The 20,548-nt window shown below is 43.0% G+C and overlaps 1 protein-coding gene across 1 annotated transcript in view; it reads left to right on the forward strand.

Annotated features, from left to right (window-relative positions):
• Positions 1-7,376: 7,376 nt before the first annotated feature.
• The window catches only part of apaf1 (apoptotic peptidase activating factor 1), a gene marked incomplete at its 3' end in the record, with an annotated part of 195,041 nt that continues 181,869 nt past the window's right edge, over positions 7,377-20,548 (forward strand). Inside the window, exons 1-3 of the mRNA XM_084331049.1 lie at positions 7,377-7,512; positions 17,625-17,858; positions 19,257-19,446. Coding sequence (XP_084187175.1) covers positions 17,715-17,858; positions 19,257-19,446 — 334 coding nt within the window. The 5' untranslated portion in view covers positions 7,377-7,512; positions 17,625-17,714. The remainder of the gene's footprint in view (positions 7,513-17,624; positions 17,859-19,256; positions 19,447-20,548) is intronic.

Consider the following 20,548-nt stretch of genomic DNA (forward strand, 5'->3'; position numbering starts at 1 on the left):
CCCCGATTCCCGGTCGTGTGACCCTATATTAATAAAACGTACATCTCCAATCCAACACAAGGACCATTTTTTGAGAACATGACCCGAAAACAGAGCAATGAACCTTCATGAAAAAACAAAAACCTGTAGAGGTGTTCCATAGACTCACAGAGACCGTGTAAAAGTGGCCAAACAGTGAAGAAATAGTTAAATAGCTGCCCCCCCATAATATCCCCAGCTAAACTCAAGATGACAAGACAAAAGACAAGACAGACAAATCATTTCCTCCTCCCCCTCCCAAGAGACCGCCGGACTCACCCGAACACGCACCTCAACCCCGCTCAGCCGCACATTGCGGTCTTTACCTTCTCAGCTGCTGCGAACCACAGGTCAATTCCAGCCTGCCCTACCCCAATCACCCGGGCTGTGGATATCTCAAGATAAATCACATCCAATAGAGTTAGGGACCAGTTAATCATTGTAAGCTTCTCAGGCTCCTTCCATCTCATTGCTATCAGCTTCTTCGCTGCTGTGACGCCCGCTAGGACAACCCTTTTCAGTTGTACGGAAGCGGGTAGTGTCGTTATATCGTTCAGGAGTAGCGTAACAGCTGTGAATGGGATAGTTAAGCCACACAGATCTGAAAGTTTGTCCGTTATTGACCTCCAGAAGCGGGCCACTGGTGGGCAATCCCAATACATATGCATATAAGTGCCCGTGGCCTTCTGAGAGCACAAAGTGCACCGAGAGTCGGTTAACAGTCCCATAGCATATAGCTTCCTAGGTGTAAGATAGGTCCTATGAATATAATTAAAATTAATTTGCTGGTGATTGGGGTTGCGGGAAGATAATGCCACATTTGCCCAAACATCATCCCAGTCAAACTCCGGGTCCAACTCCGGGATATCCACACGCCAGATTGTATCCAATGATACATTTTTATACGTGGATTGAATTAAGAGCGTATAAAAGTCGGAGACAAACCCTCTGGATGTCATCCTGTCCACTATGAGCCTGAGGAAGGGGTGTGGGTGCAAGGCTTGAGCCCACGGTACGCCATGCGCCCTCAGTGCTGACCTTAGTTGAAGGTAAAGAAAGAAGGACTCGCCGGGAAGATCATAAAATTCTCTTAAGTCCTGAAACGCACGGAGGCCGTTCTTATCATAAATATCCTCCAGAGTATGCACTCCCCTCCTTTGCCATTGAGGAATATTAACCGGCTTGTGTCCAACAAGTAACTGCTGGTTATTAAAAATTGGAGAGTCCAGGTGCCAAGGGCATTTAACCCCACACGACCTCTGTACATTACGCCACGTTTGTATCACATGAGTTATGATCGGTCCATACCTCAGCCGGCATTTCGAAATAGAGACAGTGGAGTACACTACATCCTGCAATCTTAGCGGAGATACCGCCGCCGCTTCTAAGGAGCGCCACGATACAGCCTCTACAGGGTCTAGCCAGCACATCAGAGGTCTCAGTGAAAAGGACCAGAAATAAAGTTTAAAATCAGGGATTGCGAGGCCCCCATCTTGTTTTCTACGTTGAGTAGTAGCCCTTTTGATTCTCGGGCGTTTGTTATTCCAGATAAACTTAGATACCATCGATTGTACCTTGCGCCAGTGGTCTATTGGAGGGGGCAGGGGGAGCATTGAGCTAATAAAATTTATCCTAGGCAGGATGTTCATTTTGATTATGGAAGCCCGGGCTTGTAAGGAGTTAGGAAGGGACGAGCACCTGTCTAGATCCTGGCGTATTTTATCATAAGTACCCGTGAAGTTGTACTTAGTAGTTTGGTTCGTAACTATGAATTGTTAATGCTAACATTATTGCTAACATGTTGTGTGTGTGTGTGTGTGTGTCAGGGTTCACACAAGGTCCTTGAAGTGCTTAAAGTGCTTGATTTTCTACAAAAAAAACTCAAGGCCTGGAATTCCTTTGAAAATAGCCAATTTTTTAACAAGGTGCTTAAAAAGTCCTTGAAATTCCAATCAACCATTCGCATTGAAAGTTTTGTTCATCCATGATAGAAATGTTCAGAATCAAGAAATTTTTTTTTTTAATTTAAAGTGTAACTAATTGTCGGAAATTGGTTTTAAGCCATACATATTGGATCAGATTTTTTTTCTATAAAAAACAGCATTTAAAAGTTAATTGTATCCCTTTAAATGCCCTTTTAACCCTTTCTCTGCCACGCTTATATCCATCCTTGTAGCCAGTCTGCCAGCTCTATTTGTCTATGGAGATGTTCACCTACTTTGCAGGGCTATAACTTTTTTAATTGTATTGCTAAATTGACATTACTATGGCCCATTCAACATCGATTAGCTATCGCTCAGGATGTAGGAACGTTTTACTTTTTCATTCACACATTCATACAAAATATGGTCTAGAGTATAAATATGTTTTTATCAATTTCTGCAGTATTTCATAGAACGTGAGTTATAGCCATAAATGCATATATTAGATCATCAAATGCAATTTGATACCGATTGACGCCAGATAAAGAATTTCAACTGTACAAGGTCCCAGACGTTATGACTCATCATGCGCGGTTGACCGGAGGGGGGGGGGGGGTCGTTTATAAGTCCGTGGCCGACGTTAAATCATTCATGTAGTATGGGTGATATATAGATCAGAGCAGTTTGTATCGAAAATGGTAAACAAACAGGCTGAAACTCACCCCAGTCTCCTCGTAGCGTTGGGTGATGAGCGTGGAGGAAAAAGATTGCTATTATGGGATGTTGATCTATGCGATCCATTTCCAGGTTGTATAATACTATATACGTCCAAATAATGTTGTTTATTGAGTTATGGCAACGGATCGCTATCCAGTTTGTCAAGATGGAGTCCAGAATAGGGAGACACACCGGCGTCACAATTATCGACATCCGGTTGCAACTCGCCGATCGGCCACCAGGTGGCAGTATTGAAGCGTTGGAGAGTTGAGCGGAGATCTACAGCACCAGTCAAGGATCCGTGGGTGAAATATGAATACCATGACAGAAATTTGAAATATTGATCTCAAAGACGCTGTAAAACGTCATTGGCAGATTACGCATGGCGAGGAATGACGTCATTGGCGAGAAAAGGGTTAAAGTGAAAAATAGTGCTTGGAAAAGTACTTGAAAGACCTTGAATTTAATTCTGCAATGTCTGTGGGAACCCTGGTGTGTGTGTGTGTGTGTGTGTGTGTGTGTGTGTGTGTGTGTGTGTGTGTGTGTGTGTGTGTGTGTGTGTGTGTGTGTGTGTGTGTGTGTGTGTGTGTGTGTGTGTGTGTGTGTGTGTGTGTGTGTGTGTGTGTGTGTGTGTGTGTGTGTGTGTGTGTGTGTGTGTGTGTGTGTGTGTGTGTGTGTGTGTGTGTGTGTGTGTGTCAAGGCCATGGCTGCCTGGGAGAAAGCTGCCCCTCTCGTTCTGCAGAGAGAGACACTGATCGCTCGTCTGGAGTTCTTCGAGCGAGAAGCTTCGGATCCCGACAGGTTCTTTCAGAGCGGTACGTTATTATCCTCCTGTCACTCGGCTCAACCGTTTGACAGGTTTCACTCTTTGCGTTGAGTTTGTTGAGATATCATCTGTCTGAGTATATAATTGTCTGAGAGAACGGCTACCCGCTGTGGCTGAGATAGGCGTGACGCTCTTCTGATAGATTAAATATATAAACGTTGCTTTTAACTCCTACTGATCAACTGTTAATGCTTCTGTGAAAGACATCTAAAGACAGGCTCCCAGTTTTGTTTTTGCTTGAAAGTTCATCATGGTGGCTTTGATCTGACTTCACTTCCAAATAGTTGTGCCCTATAAGTTTTATTAATAATCATTTGTATATTTTTGGCCTACAATTACAACACATAATTCACAACATCTCCTGTCCTCCACCTCTCTATCTCTTTCCCTCCATCTCTCTCTCTCTCCACCTCTCTCTCTTTCTCTTACCCTCCACCCCTTTCTCTTTCCCTCCACCTCTCTCTCTTTCTCTCCGCCTCTCTCTTTCTCTTTCCCTCCACCTTTCTCTTTCCCTCCACCTCTCTCTCTCTTTCCCTCTATTTCTCTTACCCTCCACCTCTCTCTCCCTCCCTCTATTTCTCTTACCCTCCACCTCTCTCTTGCTCCCTCCCTGCATCCCTCTTTCTCTTACCTTACACCTCTCTCTCCCTCCCTCTCTTTCTCTTACCCTCCACCTCTCTCTCCCTCCCTCTCTTTCTCTTACCCTCCACCTCTCTCTCCCTCCCTCTCTTTCTCTTACCCTCCACCTCTCTCTCCCTCTCTCTCCCTCCCTCTCTTTCTCTTACCCTCCACCTCCCCCTCCCTCTCTTTCTCTTACCCTCCACCTCTCTCTCCCTCCCTCTCTCTCTCCATCTGTTCTCAGGTTACAAAGGCAGCTCTGCAGCCCGTATGGAGGAGTGTAGGAAGAGGAGTGAGCTGGACTCTGGGATCTCCTCTGTGGAGAAGAGGTTGTCCAAGGTCGTAGGTCACATCGCTGACCGCTTCCACGACACGGTCTCGTATAAAGTGAGGGGGGGAGGGGGGGGTAGTGCAGACACCACTGTATTTGCTGACCATTTCAGTGGAATTGCGTTGCTAGGGAACAGCTTGGACGACAGTTGATTTCCTGTTGTAGCGTTTGCTAATATCAATGTTATGAATTGAAAATGGGGGACCCTGATGTAAACCAGACGAAAGCCTTTCTCTGGTCTGCATCCCCTTAACAATTGTGTGTATTGAGCCGTACTGTATTGTACCCATTCTGCAATCTGTTAATACAATTTTCAATCACTCAATCAATCAAACAACAGACAGGAAATCAAATGTAGTCCATTTATAGAATTATTTTGTTGTTGTTGTCAAGTTGAAACTGTCTACCAATGATCCCTCTCTCTCCCTCTCTTTCTCTTACCCTCTACCTACTTATAATAATTCATATTTTCCATATAGACTATAATTCCCTCCACAGTCACCTGTATGCCTTGTATTCCAGATCCTGCCCACTGTCCTGTGGGATTAATGTACCAGTGTAAAAAAACTACTAACATTTGTACTGTCTTTTACTATTGTGCACTCTGCTACTAAGGACATATCACTACCTATGCTAATATGCAGTGTGTCATTGTTCCCAGGGCAGGCCGTACAGAGATAAGATGCGCTGGGACCGTATTGAAATGCTCTACTGGCTCCAGCAGGAGAGGAGGGTTCAGAATGTTGACAGGATGGGGTCCCTCCCGGCCTCGCTGCACCTCTCCTGCCAGTGAGAGTGCTCTGCCACTCACGCCACCCCCCGGGGACACACCCAGCCACCGCACCCAGGAACAGAGCGCCAAGCTGTCAATAATATCCAGTATTTATTTATAAGCTGGCAATAAATGAATGGGTTGTTTATTCATTTTTTATGCTAATATATAATATTAAAATACCGTGTGTAATCATGCATCGTTTATTTTTCTATGTATTGTATTGTTGTATTGTGGTATTTGCCATGAGCCAGCATCGCCTTGTAGTAGATGAGCAGGGTCAGGTTGTTTACACTGTACCAGGATCTATTTCTGGCTACTTGTAACTGCATTATCAGTACAGCAGTGCAGTGTTAGCGGGATAAACATGTCCTCATCTCATGTGTGTGTGTGTATATGTGTGTGTGTGTGTGAATGTGTATGTAGATGTGTGTGTGTGTGTGTGTCAGTATATGTGTGTGTGTGTGTGTGTATTAGTTGTCACTTATCACCAGGCAGCATGCCTGCTTACAGCCCAGTGACGTCACCAGGCAGCATGCCTGCAGCCCGAGTAGCCTCCAGCTGCAGCCCTGGAGAATCCTCTCACTGGCAAGCTTGTGCCAGCCACAGGACACGCGCTGATTGGCGGAAAGTACGGAAGTATCTCGAAGTACGTCAGCGCTGATTGGCGGAAAGTACGGAAGTTTCTCGAAGGCAGCCACAAACGCGCTATTTTTTTATGTAGCCGCATTTCTGGCAGACGCTCTCTGATTGGCCACTGACTGACGCTCTCTGATTGGCCACTGACATGTTTGCCCAATCGCGTGACGAGCTGTGTCTTTGCCCATTTCCGCGTCGAACAGCATGCAAACTACCTGGCGTTCTATCGCCATGCTCTAAGACAAACTCTAACCTTAACCAACTTCGAAAGAGTGCCTAAGCTTAACCAGTGTAGAAACAGGCGTCGGCCAATCAGAGAGCGTCTTGCCAGAAATGCGGCTACGGAAAAAAATAACGCGCCACAAACCTGCGCTGTTTTAAGTGAGCGTGCTCGCTCACTACCGCCATCTGCTGGGATGGTGTCCGCATTGATATTATAGACCACCGCAACACTTCCGGTATTTGCTTAGAGTTTGGAATCAGGGCTGGTTTTGATTGATTGATTGATTGAAAACTTTATTAACAGATTGCAGAATGGGTACAATACAGTACAGCTCAATACATACAATTGTTAAGGGGATGCAGACCAGAGAAAGACTTTTGTCTTGTTTACATCAGGGTCCCCCATTTTCAATTCATCATAACATATATGACATACAGATAGACAATACTGCTACATCTAGACATTTATGACATACCAGATTTGCAAATACAGTACTGTTTCTGTGATACAAAAATAGTCTAGAAAAGAGTATATACATTTGACTTAGAAACTGTACATTGGAGGAGGTTGGGTGGGTGGGGTGGGGGTACAGTACATTGGAGGTGGTTGGGTGGGTGGGGGGTTGGGTAGGAGGGGTGGGTGGGGGAAACTGTACAACTGTACAAGCAAAACTGTACATTGTTTGGTGGTCTATCGCCCTGCTCTAAAGATAAACTCTAAGCAGAACCGACTTCAAAAGAGGGCCTAAGCATAACCAGTTCGTAACAAGGCGGACATTAATAAAGTTGTCAATCAATCAATTCCAGGCCGCGACCCTCTAACGCGTGATTACGAAACCTAGCCGCATTTCTCGGAGACGCTCTCTGATTGGCCGACGCCTGTTTCTACACTGGTTAAGCTTAGGCACTCTTCGAAGTTGGTTAAGGTTAGAGTTTGTCTTAGAGCGTGACGGCAAGTTCTTTCGACGGTTAAGCTTAGGCACTCTTTCGAGTTGGTTAAGGTTAGAGTTTGTCTTAGAGCATGGCAAAGACACAGCTCGTCACGGATTGGGCAAACGCGTCAGTGGCCAATCAGAGAGCGTCTCCGAGAAATGCGGCTAGGTTTCGTAATCACGCCTCACGTCTGTGGCTGGCACAAGCTTGCCAGTGAGAGGATTCTCCAGGGCTGCAGCTGGACCCTATTGTGCAGCCCAGTTACAGTCCAGCGTGCGTGAGCTCAGCCTCGTCACGTGGCTGCCAGCGTGCCACCGCATTGGCTGTTCCACACCTTGTTTTGATTATGAACCCGGAAGCGTATTCAAAATGGGCGTCTGGGCGGTAACACAACAAACTCTACATTGGATTTATTTAATTTCCCCCAAGAGTGTATTATTATTAAATCACCGGCCGCCACGGCAGTAAACGGACCGATAGAGGGGTTCCTTGTTGGGCTAAAGTAAAGATATCCGTAAGTATACGTGAACTAACGTTACTTTCTTTGTTTCATAGACTAGTCCAGTCGCAAGAGTCAACATGTCACGTCTTGCCTGAAGTGTCAGACTCGGTTGACTTTATAGTTGGGTTTTAGAAAACAATACGTCGTTTGGGGAAAACGTGTAACCCAAATAAAGTGCACAGATAATATTCAATGTTAGTTTGATTGAAAACTGTAATTAACAGATTGCAGAATGGGTACATTATGATTAATTGAAAATGGGGGACCCTGATGTAAACAAGACAGAAGTCTTTCTCTGGTCTGCATCCCCTTAACAATTGTGTGTATTTAGCTGTACTGTACCCATTCTGCAATCTGTTAATACAGTTTTCAATCAATCAATACAGTACAGTACAACTCAATACACACGATTGTTAAGGGGATGCAGACCAGAGAAAGACTTTCGTCTTGTTTAATTTAATCCATGGGTGCAACATGTAACATTCGAATATAAGTACTTTACTCATTTCGATCGCTCTCACAGTAAACATTTAGGTAGTAAACAAATCTAAAATCACAAATAAGAATAAGGAATATACAATTAGCTGTCAAATCAAAAGTAGCAACGTTAGCTAATTTGTTGCTAACAGCTGGTTGGCTTGTCAGTTGACAGCTGACTGTTCTGAATCTGAACATACTGTAATAGCAGCTGTTGCATCAGTTGTTTATGACATGAGTTGTCGGCTAGCTAATTATGGTCTAAGACAGTTCAAAGTATTGATGAAAAACTCAAACGGTGATGTCATCAGGTATAATGGTCTGGAGCTGCTCCATAGACAATGAATTTGGGAAGATGATAAAGGTGACCGATATACAGGTAACTTTCTGTTTCAGAACTGATAACGCAACAATAGAATATAGCTCATTATTTGGGTATAAAAACACCTAGGCCTAACGTTAGCATTCTCCCATTCATTGTCTAGCAGCAGCTCCGGGCTGTATACTTGATGACATCACACAAGCTCATGTTCACAAATATTGATTGAACATTCCTAGATGATGTATGTACAGTAACACTTGAATTCCTAATTTGGACAGTGTTACCCTTTGCATTTGTGGACACTTCTCTGAGCCTGTAGTATGGCTGGGCGTGATATCATTTTTGGCCATATCGCCAAGCCCTATACTGTATATCTGTATGTATAAATGTCATGATTAGATGATTAGATTAGATGATTATATCTATATCTGTATGTTGTATATGTCATAAATGTCATGATGAATTGAAAATGGGGGACCAAGATGAAAGTCTTTCTCTGGTCTGCATCCCCTTAACAATTGTGTGTATTGAGCTGTACTGTATTGTTGTACCCATTCTGCAACTGTTAATTAAAGTTTTCAATCAATCAAACCTCAAAGTCAAAGAGCCTTTATTGGCATTTACATTTAGTATTATGTACATGTACTTATTATAATGCACATTGTAGAAGGTATTATGGTAATGAGAATAGGGAAAGGGATGATTTAATATATAGCATTGGTTTTTAGATATTCTCAATAGATCATTCACTGTCACCTGTATATGACACTTTCAGGTCTGACCTAGTTGACTCTGCCCTTTTTTCTTGATCCTCCAATCACAACTGAGGAGAGAGAAAAAAAAACTAACATTTGCACTGTCTTTTACTATTGTGCACTCTGCTACTAAGTACTAATGGGCAATTCCAGCGTTATGGATGTTACATTCAGAGAACATTGGAAACTTACCTTAACATTGACAAGGCATCGATTTGAATTGGAAGTATAATTTACACATTTTAGTTACACTTATTGAGATAAAGATGAGCCTGCAGTAAAAAATTATTTTACCGCTTGGATTTTGAGAAAATACAGCGTTTTTTTTTTTTTGATCCACTTTTTTCTCCCATTTTCTATATTTTCTCCCATCCCAATTTCGTATCATCCAATTCAACCCTCCCCTGTCACGAACGCTGTTTCTTGCCTCCCACAAGCCGGCTGCAGTGAGGACTAAGTCATACATAGCACAAGTCCCCTCCGGTACTTGAGGTAACAGCAGTCGCATCTTTTTCACCTGCGCAGCTCGATCTCTTAGTGTCGAGGAGTAACGCGTGGGAGGCTCACGCTGCCCCCGACACTTCCTGATTCTACTGCGCAGGCGCACCAACCGACTTGTAGGAGTCGCTTGTTCACAACGTTCGATCCCCACCCTTCAGTTTTTCCCTCCCCGTAATACGGCCAATGTGTATTACTGCGGACGACCAGCCAAACTGAAAAACAATGTGGAGAGCTGGATTCGAACACGCGAATCCTAGCGTCTCCACACTGGTGGCGAGTGCCTTAGACCACTACACCACCTAGCCGCCCGAGAAAATACAGCGTTATGGATGTTACGGAAATGGACTAATACCTTCAACCTTGCTTATATTACTACCTAGTGTTAGATAACAGTGTTTCCAACCTTTACTCACTCGTCACCTGCTGTTCCGTGACCGGCCTCCACGTTGTGTAATTTTACTTGGATCTCTCATTAGCTGTCACACACTGTATCAACAACCCCTTGTTAGTACAGCCATAGTCAGAATAAACGACACTGCAACGTGATCTCTTTTCTCAGATCCTCATGTTTATTCCATAAACAGAGCCTCGTAATCAGATGTATTGTATTGTCCTTGAAAAGTCCTAATTCATTCGTCTCCACCGTCTCTCCTGTCATTAGTCCGATGGTTCTGGGCCTTGTCGGAGCCAACCACCATTTCCCGTTAGCCGAAGCTAATGATGATGTGTCATCTCCCCTCCCCCACCGGTGAGGGTGAGAGAGGGATGAAAGTCTCTGATCCACGTCCGCTCGCGTCAGCTTCATGTCTAGATCTAACTTACCCCGGAAGGAAACTCTCACCATAACGTCTTCTCCCTAGCAACGGGGGCCCGCCCCCTTTCCTCGTTACTATGTGACGCTGCCATGGCAACTGCTTTTAACCTTTAGTATGGTTCGATGTAGGGGTGGGACGATACATCGATCCAGATCGATATATCGATCTATTATCAATGATCAAATAGGATCGATGCAACATAAAAAGATCTATTCATATTGCGATACTCGTATCCGCTCGGCTCGGATCAACAGCACACAGCAGTAGCGTCTAGAGCAGGGGTCAGCAACCTTTTTGACATGGAGTGCCTGTTTGAAATATAGTTGTAACTAGTGTGCCTCAACAATATTCCATGCATCGTAATTTTTTTCTTCTCATAATCAGGTCTTTTTAATGATAATTTTTACATTATTACATCATTATTGTTATTGTTATTATTAACAATATTATTATGATGGTTGTATCAATCTGAGTTGGGGGGGGGATGCAATGCAGACAAACAGCTGCATACAGTGCGACCATTTCACTCACATTTGCCCATTCATTTTGGACACATCACACACCCATCGGTGTGTGTACTGTACGTGTGCTGTCATAGCTCCACCTACAGGCCTAATGGAGAACACCAGGAGAACACCAGGATGTGAATGGAGGGTGAATGGAGGGTGAATGTGAGGTATATCGTGTAAATATGTTTTGATTGATCGCAAGACTACACTGTAAAAAAATAAAAAAAATAATGAGTTACCAGAACTTAAAAATATTGAGTTCAGTTACTGTGCATTAAGGTTTTCAGTTTCAATCCATAATAAGTTAACAGAAAAATAAGTACACAACCACATTATTTCAACCTACTAAAACTATGTTTATTGTCATTGTTTTAAGAACACAAGTTGACTTGGTAATACTCACATTTTGAGTAAAAAAAATGGCTTTTAACACTTTGGGTGCCGGGAAACGCTTAAACACGTCATTCCCGGCCATGCTCAAGTTGCCGAAGACGCTTTACAGCGTCTTTAATATCAATATTTCAAAAATCTGGGATCGGATTCATATGTCCCCTCCGCTGGCCTGAGATCCACCAGGAGGACCCACTGAGCTCTCTGGCGGTTCAGGAGCGCCATCTGGTGGCCGATCGGTGCAATCGCTTAACAGGAAGTGCCATAGAGGTTGTGCTGGACGGCCGTATTACTTCCGGGCACTCGCTATAGGTCCCGGCATTCTAGCTCGTCACAATACACAGCGATCGAGTGCCAATAACTCGATAAACAACATGATTTGGACGTATATACCATTATACAAGCTGGAGATGGACCGGGTAAATCTACATCCCATAATGATAACATTTCTACTCTACGATGATCGCCCAACTGCGCGCGGAGACTGGGGTGAGTTTTAGCGTGTAAAGTTACCGTCTTCGATACTAACTGCTATTATCAACATTTGACCCACATTAGATGATTGGTATAACGCTGCCCACGGAATTATAAACGCCCCCTAGCCCATCCGGTCAACATCAGATGACGTGTAGTAACTTCTAGAAGTACGTCTAGTTGGAATTTTTTATATCACGCTGATTGCCATAAAACTGTATTGCATCATCAATATAATGTATTTGGGGCTATAGATCACGTTCTGGAGAAAGCTGCAGAAAGAGATGAAAACATACTTATACATTAGACCATACTTTACTATGAATATGTGAATGAAAAAGTTTAACGTTGCTACACAATGAACAATACATATAGGACTTTGAATGGGCCCTAATAATGGCAATAGAATTTAAAAAGTTATAGCCCTGCAAAGAAGGGGACTTTCTCTATAGACAAATAGAGCCGGCAACCTACGGTTGATAATGAATTTAACCCATGGCAGCCAAAGTGTTAACATGTGCAATGTTCAATGAAATAGAAAAATAAATAATAAAATTTGTTGATTAATCCCACTGGTCACAATAGTGACCGTAATAATGTTTTTGTTATAAGGCGCTGCAAATGTTACTGAATGATGCAGCAATTAGGGATGCACCGAATGGGAAATTCTTGGCCGAAACCGATACCGAAAATAGGAAACAGTTGGCCGAAAACCGAATGCCGAAAGGCCGAAAATGATTCATAGAATAGAATTTTTCTTTACCAATGTTGTGGAACATTATGATTATGGAAAAATATATGATTATGGCTAAACTTAACTTAAATAATAAATAATCACTATTATGGGTCCATAAAACATTTATTCAGCACTTCTGAATGCATACAGTACATTAATTCCAAGTCAAGTGCATTTTCTTTTCTCTGTAGGATAACTACAAAGTGCATTCAGAACAAAGCCAATGTGCTTTAAAACTGCATAAAGATCTGCACACATGAGAGGGAGAATAGCTTATAGCAGACTTAATGATGTTACTGTAGTGGCTACAGTAAGCATTTTATATAAAAGTACCCCCTCCAATGTACAGTAAATTACCTAGTATGGTTGTCAATATTCCAATGTACAGCTTTGCTTGTACAGTTGTACAGTGTTTCCCCCCCCAACCCCTCCTACCCAACCCCCCCCCAACCCCCCCCCCCCCCCCCCCCCACCTCCTCCAATGTACAGTTTCTACGTCAAATGTATATACTCCCTTTTCTGGACTATTTTTGTATCACAAACAGTACTGTATGCAAATCTGGTATGTCATAAATGTATAGATGTAGCAGTACTGTCTATCTGTATGTCATGTATGTCATATATGTCCTGATGAATTGAAAATGGGGGACCCTGATGTAAACACGACGAAAGTCTTTCTCTGGTCTGCATCCCCTTAACAATTGTGTGTATTGAGCTGTACTGTATTGTACCCATTCTGCAATCTGTTAATAAAGTTTTCAATCAATCAATCAGAGAGAGAGAGAGAGAGGTAGATAGATAGATAGATAGAGAGATAGAGAGAGAGAAGACATGTGTGGCTGCCGCCATGGCGGACATCTGTGCTCTACTGAGCGCACCTTTCTAGTCCCCAGATGAATGTGCTCTCTTGACTTTGGCACAGTAGACGCGCGACGTGTATGCTCGAGAATGATAATAATAATAATGCTCTTCAGATTATATTATCAACGACAGACAGCGTCAATGTGAGAAACACAATCCCCCCCCCCCCTCTCGCTCTGAAGAATATGCATATTAGATCACTCAGTGATTAACCGCGACGGGCATATAGTAAATAAGGATATAAAGCATGTTAACACTTTGATCGCCGGGGTTAAATTCATAATTTACCATCCCTCGCCAGCCCTATTTAACATGGAGAAGTTCCCCTTCTTTGCAGGGCTATAACTTTTTAAATTGTATTGCTAAATTGACATTACTATGGCCCATTCAACGTCCTATATCTATTGTTCAGGGTGTAGCAACGTTATACTTTTTCATTCACATATTCATACTAAAATACGGTCTAAAGTATAAGTATGTTTTTATCGTTTTCTGCAGCTTTCTCCAGAACTTGATTTATAGCCCTAAATGCATTATATTGATGATCAAATACAGTTTGGTAGGAATCTGTGCGAGATAAAAAATTTCAACTGGACGTGCTTCTAGGAGTTACTACGTATGATCTGATGTTGACCGGATGGGGGGGGGGGGGGGTCGTTTATAATTCCGTGGGCAACGTTATATCATTCATCTAGTGTGGGTGATATGATCATTAGAGCAGTTAGTATCGAAGACATTAAAAAATAACGCTGAAACTCACCGTAGCTTCCTCGCGCCGTTGGGAGATGAGCGTGGAACAGACATTTTTCTATTATGGGATGTCGAAATATCCGATCCATTTCCAGGTTGTATAATAGTATATACGTCCAAATCATGTTGTTTATCGAGTTATTGGTAACCGATCGACATCCATTGTGTCAAGATGGAGTCCTGCTAATGATAGCGAGTGCCCGGACGAAATATGGGTGAGCACCACTTCATCCGCATCACTTCCTGTTTGGGCGAGCGGCCGATCGGCCACCAGATGGCGCTCTTGAACCGTTGGAGAATTGAGAGGGGCTCACCAGTACATATAATGTCTCCGGGGGAGAAATATGATTTCGATCACAGATTTTTGAAATATTGATATCAAAGACGCTGTCCAGCGTCTTCGGCAGAATAAGCATGGCCGGGAAAGACGCTGTACAGCGTCTTCGGCGATTAAAGTGTTAAAGACGCATTTATTGGACGCGTTGCACGCGGAGTTTACATAGAAACAGCGCGACTCCCGACAGCGCGACATCATCACAACAACACGCGTTAGGTTACAGGTTGTTTCTGTTTCGGTGATATATTGTCGGTGAAAAAACTCTTTTGGCCGAAAGCCGAAAGGCCATTTTTTGCCATTTTCGGCCGAAAACTTTTGGTGGCCGAAATTTCGGTGCATCCCTAGTAGCAATGTATTTCCAGCTAAATTGAAATAATAAACAAATAAAGGGTCTCAATTAAATATGTGGTAGTAAAAATAATCTGTGGGAGGATTTCAACAAGATAAATGTGACAACAGTGCAAAATATTTCACTATAATATTTCAAAGCAAAAAAAATTAAAAAATGTATAATTTTTATTTTTTTTAATGCTGCCCCCTGTGCCTATGAAAATGCCCCCGCGTGCCTATGCAGGCACGCGTGCCTAGGGTTGCCTACCCCTGGTCTAGAGCGTCACTATAGCAAGGCTAGTGTGCCTATTCTGCGACCCAAAACAAGTCCCTGCTGTTTTATTCCGCAATGGGTCAAATGCATCTAACCTGCTTTGCAATCCTCGCCATTCCTTTATGCCCACGTCGCGTTAAAGATCGAAATTAACATTACGTTAGCGTAAGCTAACAACAAGCTAACCCAGAGCCATAGGGAGAGAGAAGTGGGGACTGGGAAAGAGGGGAGAGAGAAGTGGGGACTGGGAAGGAGGGGGGGGGGGCAGGCATGCTCCCTTTCTCTCTGTGTGTGTGTGTGTGTGTGTGTGTGTGTGTGTGTGTGTGTGCGTTTGGAAAGACCAGATGAAGTATACCGGTAGTATATGGTAAATGTACTGAGGATGGACAGATAATGTTGATATTTAAACATAAAAAATACAATACATATTAAATGTATTCATGATCATCATGCAACATAAACCAATTGCAGGAATGGTTTGGGAGAGGAAGGGGTTTTAGGTTGTGAGTTCCAAAAATAATTACTTAACGTTTAAAGCTAAATATATCAAAACGTGTCACTTTACAGTGAACCGGAGGTCTATTTGTATTAAAAACAATAGATTGTGTTTCATTTAAAATTTAAATGTCTGGAAGAGCTCAAAAATAAAAATGTCAAATGTTATTTTTAGTTGATCTAAATGTTACTGATTGTGTTAAATGGGCATATAATATCGTCTCATATCAATCACAGGCACCTGAATCGAATCGTATCGTATCGTTGCAGACTTTGTGATATCGGAAAATATCGTGTCGTTGTCCAAAGAATCGATATCGTATCGTATCGTGATGAAAGAGGTGCTTCCCACCCCTAGTTCGATGTCAAACTCTGCATAGTTCTCTCTGACCAAATCTGCACTGTTCTCAGTCCTTATCAGTGTTTATGTTTAACAAGCTAAACGACCTCGAAGCCCTGGGCTCTATCTTAGTCTGCTGCTAACACACTGATTCTCTCTGCCGTCCTCCTCCTCTGAGATGGCTATAAGTAGATGCTGTCATTCACCAATATTTATACATTATCTACATTTTGGAAAAACATCGATTTCCTTTACTAGTACCTACTATGCTAATATGCACTCTAGTCTGTACTTACCCTTAGCTGCCAGAGTTTTATGATTGTCTTACATGCATATTCTGCACTAATGTTACAATAAGCTAGGTCGCTAGGACTAGAATTTCATCAGGCTGTTTTGAAAGTTGGTGTTCTTTCTGTCTATTGGGAATCAAGTCACATTCAGTACCTAGCAAACTCATTTATCCAAGATGTATAGTATACTATTAATTACTTTTTATTTATTTATATATACGATTTTATACCATTATTAACTACATAATTCATAATTATCATTATCATTCATGTATTATCATAATTCATAGGAATAATTTCCTAGCAATGCATTTCCTAGTAATATAGACTGTGTTCATTGGTTATGTTTGTCATTTCAATTACTAGCTGCTTGATTGCAAACACCTGTTGTTTGCCCACCAAGATGTCTGCGGTGATGATGTAATGGTGTACTATGGATATGATATATGACATTTGTCCGGTTTCATCAACCTCAAGTCTGCCTCAACCAGGAACACTAGAGGTGCGGCAAGGGGGGACTGTACAATCCCTTTAAAAAAAAGTGTATTTGACCAGGCCGTCTTTTCATATAGAGCATCCCACCAATGGAATTCAATACCTCAAACAATTAGTGTCCACATCATATCACTCATTCAAGTGCAGGGTTAGGGAATGGCTCATTGAAAACCATAAAAAATAGGGAAACAATGTCCAGGCACGCACTCCAGGTTTTTCCAAATGTATTGGCAGCCTGTAATCATGACGTTTCGGTGTGAACACACCTTGCTTGCATGAAGCATGAAGGGTAAGTGACCCTAGTAAATACAAGTCAAATAGGAAGTGACAACTTGTATTCACTTCCTGTTTGACTTGTATTTACTAGGGTCACTTACCCTTCATGCTTCATGCAAGCCATTCTGAAGAAGGTGTGTTCACACCGAAACGTCATGATTACAGGCTGCCAATAAATTTGGAAAAACCTGGAGTGCGTGCCTGGACATTGTTTCCCTATTTTTTATGTATGATATCAGAGGTTACAGCACCCAGTGTCAAGTCTAGTGAGGTGAGCGCGTTCTACTACTTTTTTCACTCATTGAAAACCAGCATTGTCAACACTGAGGTGTCTGTGTGTGTATGTGTGTGTGGATATGGTGTGTTTGTCTATGTCTGGGTCTTTTAATATGTCATGATGTGCTCTGTCCTTGTGTCCATGACTGTATTGTGACCTGTATCCCTATTGTATGTTCTATGTGCTTTTGTTGTGTTTTTATTCTAATGCTATTTATCTTGATTTTATTCTGTTTTTATTGCTAACCCTTTTTCACACAGGATTTTAGCCTGTACCTTCTGGCAGGGAGACTGCCAATGGAAATTTGCCTTTTGGCAAAAATTGGGTGCATTTACATTTGTAAAATGTTTTATTAATGTATGCTGTCCCGCTTGATCAAATAAAGTAAACCTAACCTAACCTAATTCCCAATCCCAACAGGCTCCACATCCTGACCACCAGTAATCATCAACACCCCACCCCACCCCACTCTTGCTCCACGAGGTTGCATGATCGGTGTTCTCCGCTGCCATGCCGATGGAGGAAGGGGCGCGGAGCTGTCTGCTGAGGTCCCGCCCCACCCTGGAACAGGACATCAAGGCGGCCTACCTGATGGACCACATGATCAGTGACGGTGTGCTGAACGCAGACGAGGAGGAGAGAATCAAGAGCCACGTAAGACCCTGCTGCATGAGGTCGCACTGTAACTAGAATGATAAGAACCTTTCTTTTCGAAAGGGGTTCCTTGACCTCTCGCCACCAGATATCTGAATGGGCTAATTGGAACCACACTCCTCTTTACAGCCATGCCCCAATTCATGCTGATCAGATTCAGGCCTACACCATGCATTTTTTGTTGCATCCAATACTAAATTGTAAAAAGAAAAAGTAAAAAAAAAAGTGTAAAACTTAAACTCCCAAACAGACACCTGTCTCTGATACAGTGAAGTGTTAATTAAATAATCCATACGAGTAGTTGATGAATACCCAGTTCTTTATTTATTTTTATTTTGACGTGTACATACAAGTAATATTCATACCGGTTTAAATAAGCAATCTGATATTTCCAGTCTTTGCTGGAGGCCTGTCCCAGATAAAGACGTGGTGAGTTCAACGATGGAAGCAAATGAAAGCCTGGGCTATTCATTTAAAGGGGAACTATCTTATAAATGGCCTTTTCCAGTGTTTAGCATTGTTTTCTAGCAATATGGGGTTGTACAAACACTGTCTAGGTCTCAAATTCTCATTTTGGCGCATTCCTCCGGTTCAGCTGAGACAAGATCCTCCCCCACTGAACCAAGCCATTCTGAATTTAGTGGATCTGTGACGCGTTGAGGCGCTGATCTGCCACCGTCCGCCCACAATCAACTGTGATACGTTTATATGAGCAGCGAGTGCAAATAATGCGGAAGCGGTTTCGACAGCAGAGACCTTCAGCTGTTCACACACACACACACACACACACACACACACACACACACACACACACACACACACACACACACACACACACACACACACACACACACACACACACACACACACACCGTGAATCATACACACAGAGAACTAGATAATCATAAAACGGGTGGGAGGTAATGGGACTGGGGGGAGCTCTCTCTCTCTCTCTCTCTCTTGCTCTCTCTCATATCAGCACTCCAGCACTCGCTGTATCACCGTCAACCTGTTGCAAAATATCATAGCTCACGCGCGTGCCCGTATTCCGATCCGTGCAATAATATTCACGGGGTATATATTGTCATTTGAAACAAGTTACCAATGCATTGTCCCGTGGGATTATGCCCCCCCGGCCCGCGGCGAAATTAATTAGTCCCTCTCTCTCTCTCTCCCCCAAAGAAAAGTATCTGCCAGTGCAGGTGGGTGCCAGTCTGTCACTCAAAGTGCATTGCGAGTATCTCTCTCTCTCCAGTCCACCAGGAGGTACTAACCCAGGTCTCTCTCTCTCTCTCTCCCCCCCCCAGTCCACCAGGAGGTACTAACCCAGGTCTCTCTCTCTCTCTCTCTCTCTCTCTCTCTCTCTCTCTCTCTCTCTCTCTCTCTCTCTCCCCCCAGCCCACCAGGAGGGACCAGGCTGTGGCCCTGTTGGAGCTGCTGCTGAGGAAGGACAACCGAGCTTACATCTCCTTCTACAACGCCCTGGTCAGGGAGAGCTACGGAGACCTGGCCAACCTGCTGCACAACCACCTGCCCCTGGTGTCCCCAGAGGCCCACAAGAGCTTCTCTGACGGGGGGACACCTTATGGTGAGGAGGGGGAGGTGTGTGTGTGTGTGTGAGGCCATGTCCAGACGAAGACGTTTTCGGTTGTATCCGTCAAAGTATTTTATCGTATGCACCTTTCGTCCACACGGAACCGCGTTCTGGGAGCCTGAATACGCTATTTTCTGAGAACGGGTCCCAGAGCGGACAAATCTGAAGACGCAATAAATCACTCAATCAACGCCACCCTTGCGTTCCCGTCTTTACAAGCCTATACGCATCTTTCCTGAACCGTTGACGCGATAGCCCACCTCTCCCTTAATCCGCATGCGCAAACCCAGCCAACAAAAAATAAACATGATACATATGTCTTATATGTCCAGATATGTCCTGGCTAGAAGTGTTTATTAAACACCTGGAGGCTACTGTGATGAAATACACGATACGATACTAGCTAGTGATTAGCGTCACATAGCGGGCCTTTTTCTGAAAACCCAAATAGGCTAGCTAAGTAACCAAGCACATAGACTGTTCCATAGCATACACCTTCTGAATTGAAAATGGGGGACCCTGATGTAAACAAGACGAAAGTCTTTCTCTGGTCTGCATCCCCTTAACAATTGTATGTATTGAGCTGTACTGTACTGTACCCATTCTGCAATCTGTTAATAAAGTTTTCAATCAATCAATCAATCAATCAATCAATCTTCAGTTGATCATGACAAATCCTCTCTTACCTTGACGATTAAAAAGCCTCCATAATTTAGTAAATAGTATTCCCATGGCTGGTGTTGAGATTTACGATGCCAGCTTGTGAGAATTCGTTGTAGCCAGCCAGCTATTCAATGCTATCAACATTAGCTAAATAGCTATACCAACGATAGCTAGCAAGCTAACTAAATAGCTTTGTTTGTCTGGACTATCATACTAGCTAACATACCCAACTAACGTTAACGTTAATGCCCTTCAGAATTTATTAACATAGCTACAACACACAGTAACGTTAACAAATTATTATTATTATTATTATTATTATTATTATTATTATTATTATTATTATAAATTATAAATTATATTATTATTACATTGGCGACCACGGTTTGCAGTGTAATATGGTTCTGGACGACCAGGGTTTGTCAACAAACCG

This window comes from Notolepis coatsorum (genome assembly GCF_963971535.1).
Source record: "Notolepis coatsorum genome assembly, chromosome: 15".
NCBI lineage: Eukaryota > Metazoa > Chordata > Actinopteri > Aulopiformes > Paralepididae > Notolepis > Notolepis coatsorum.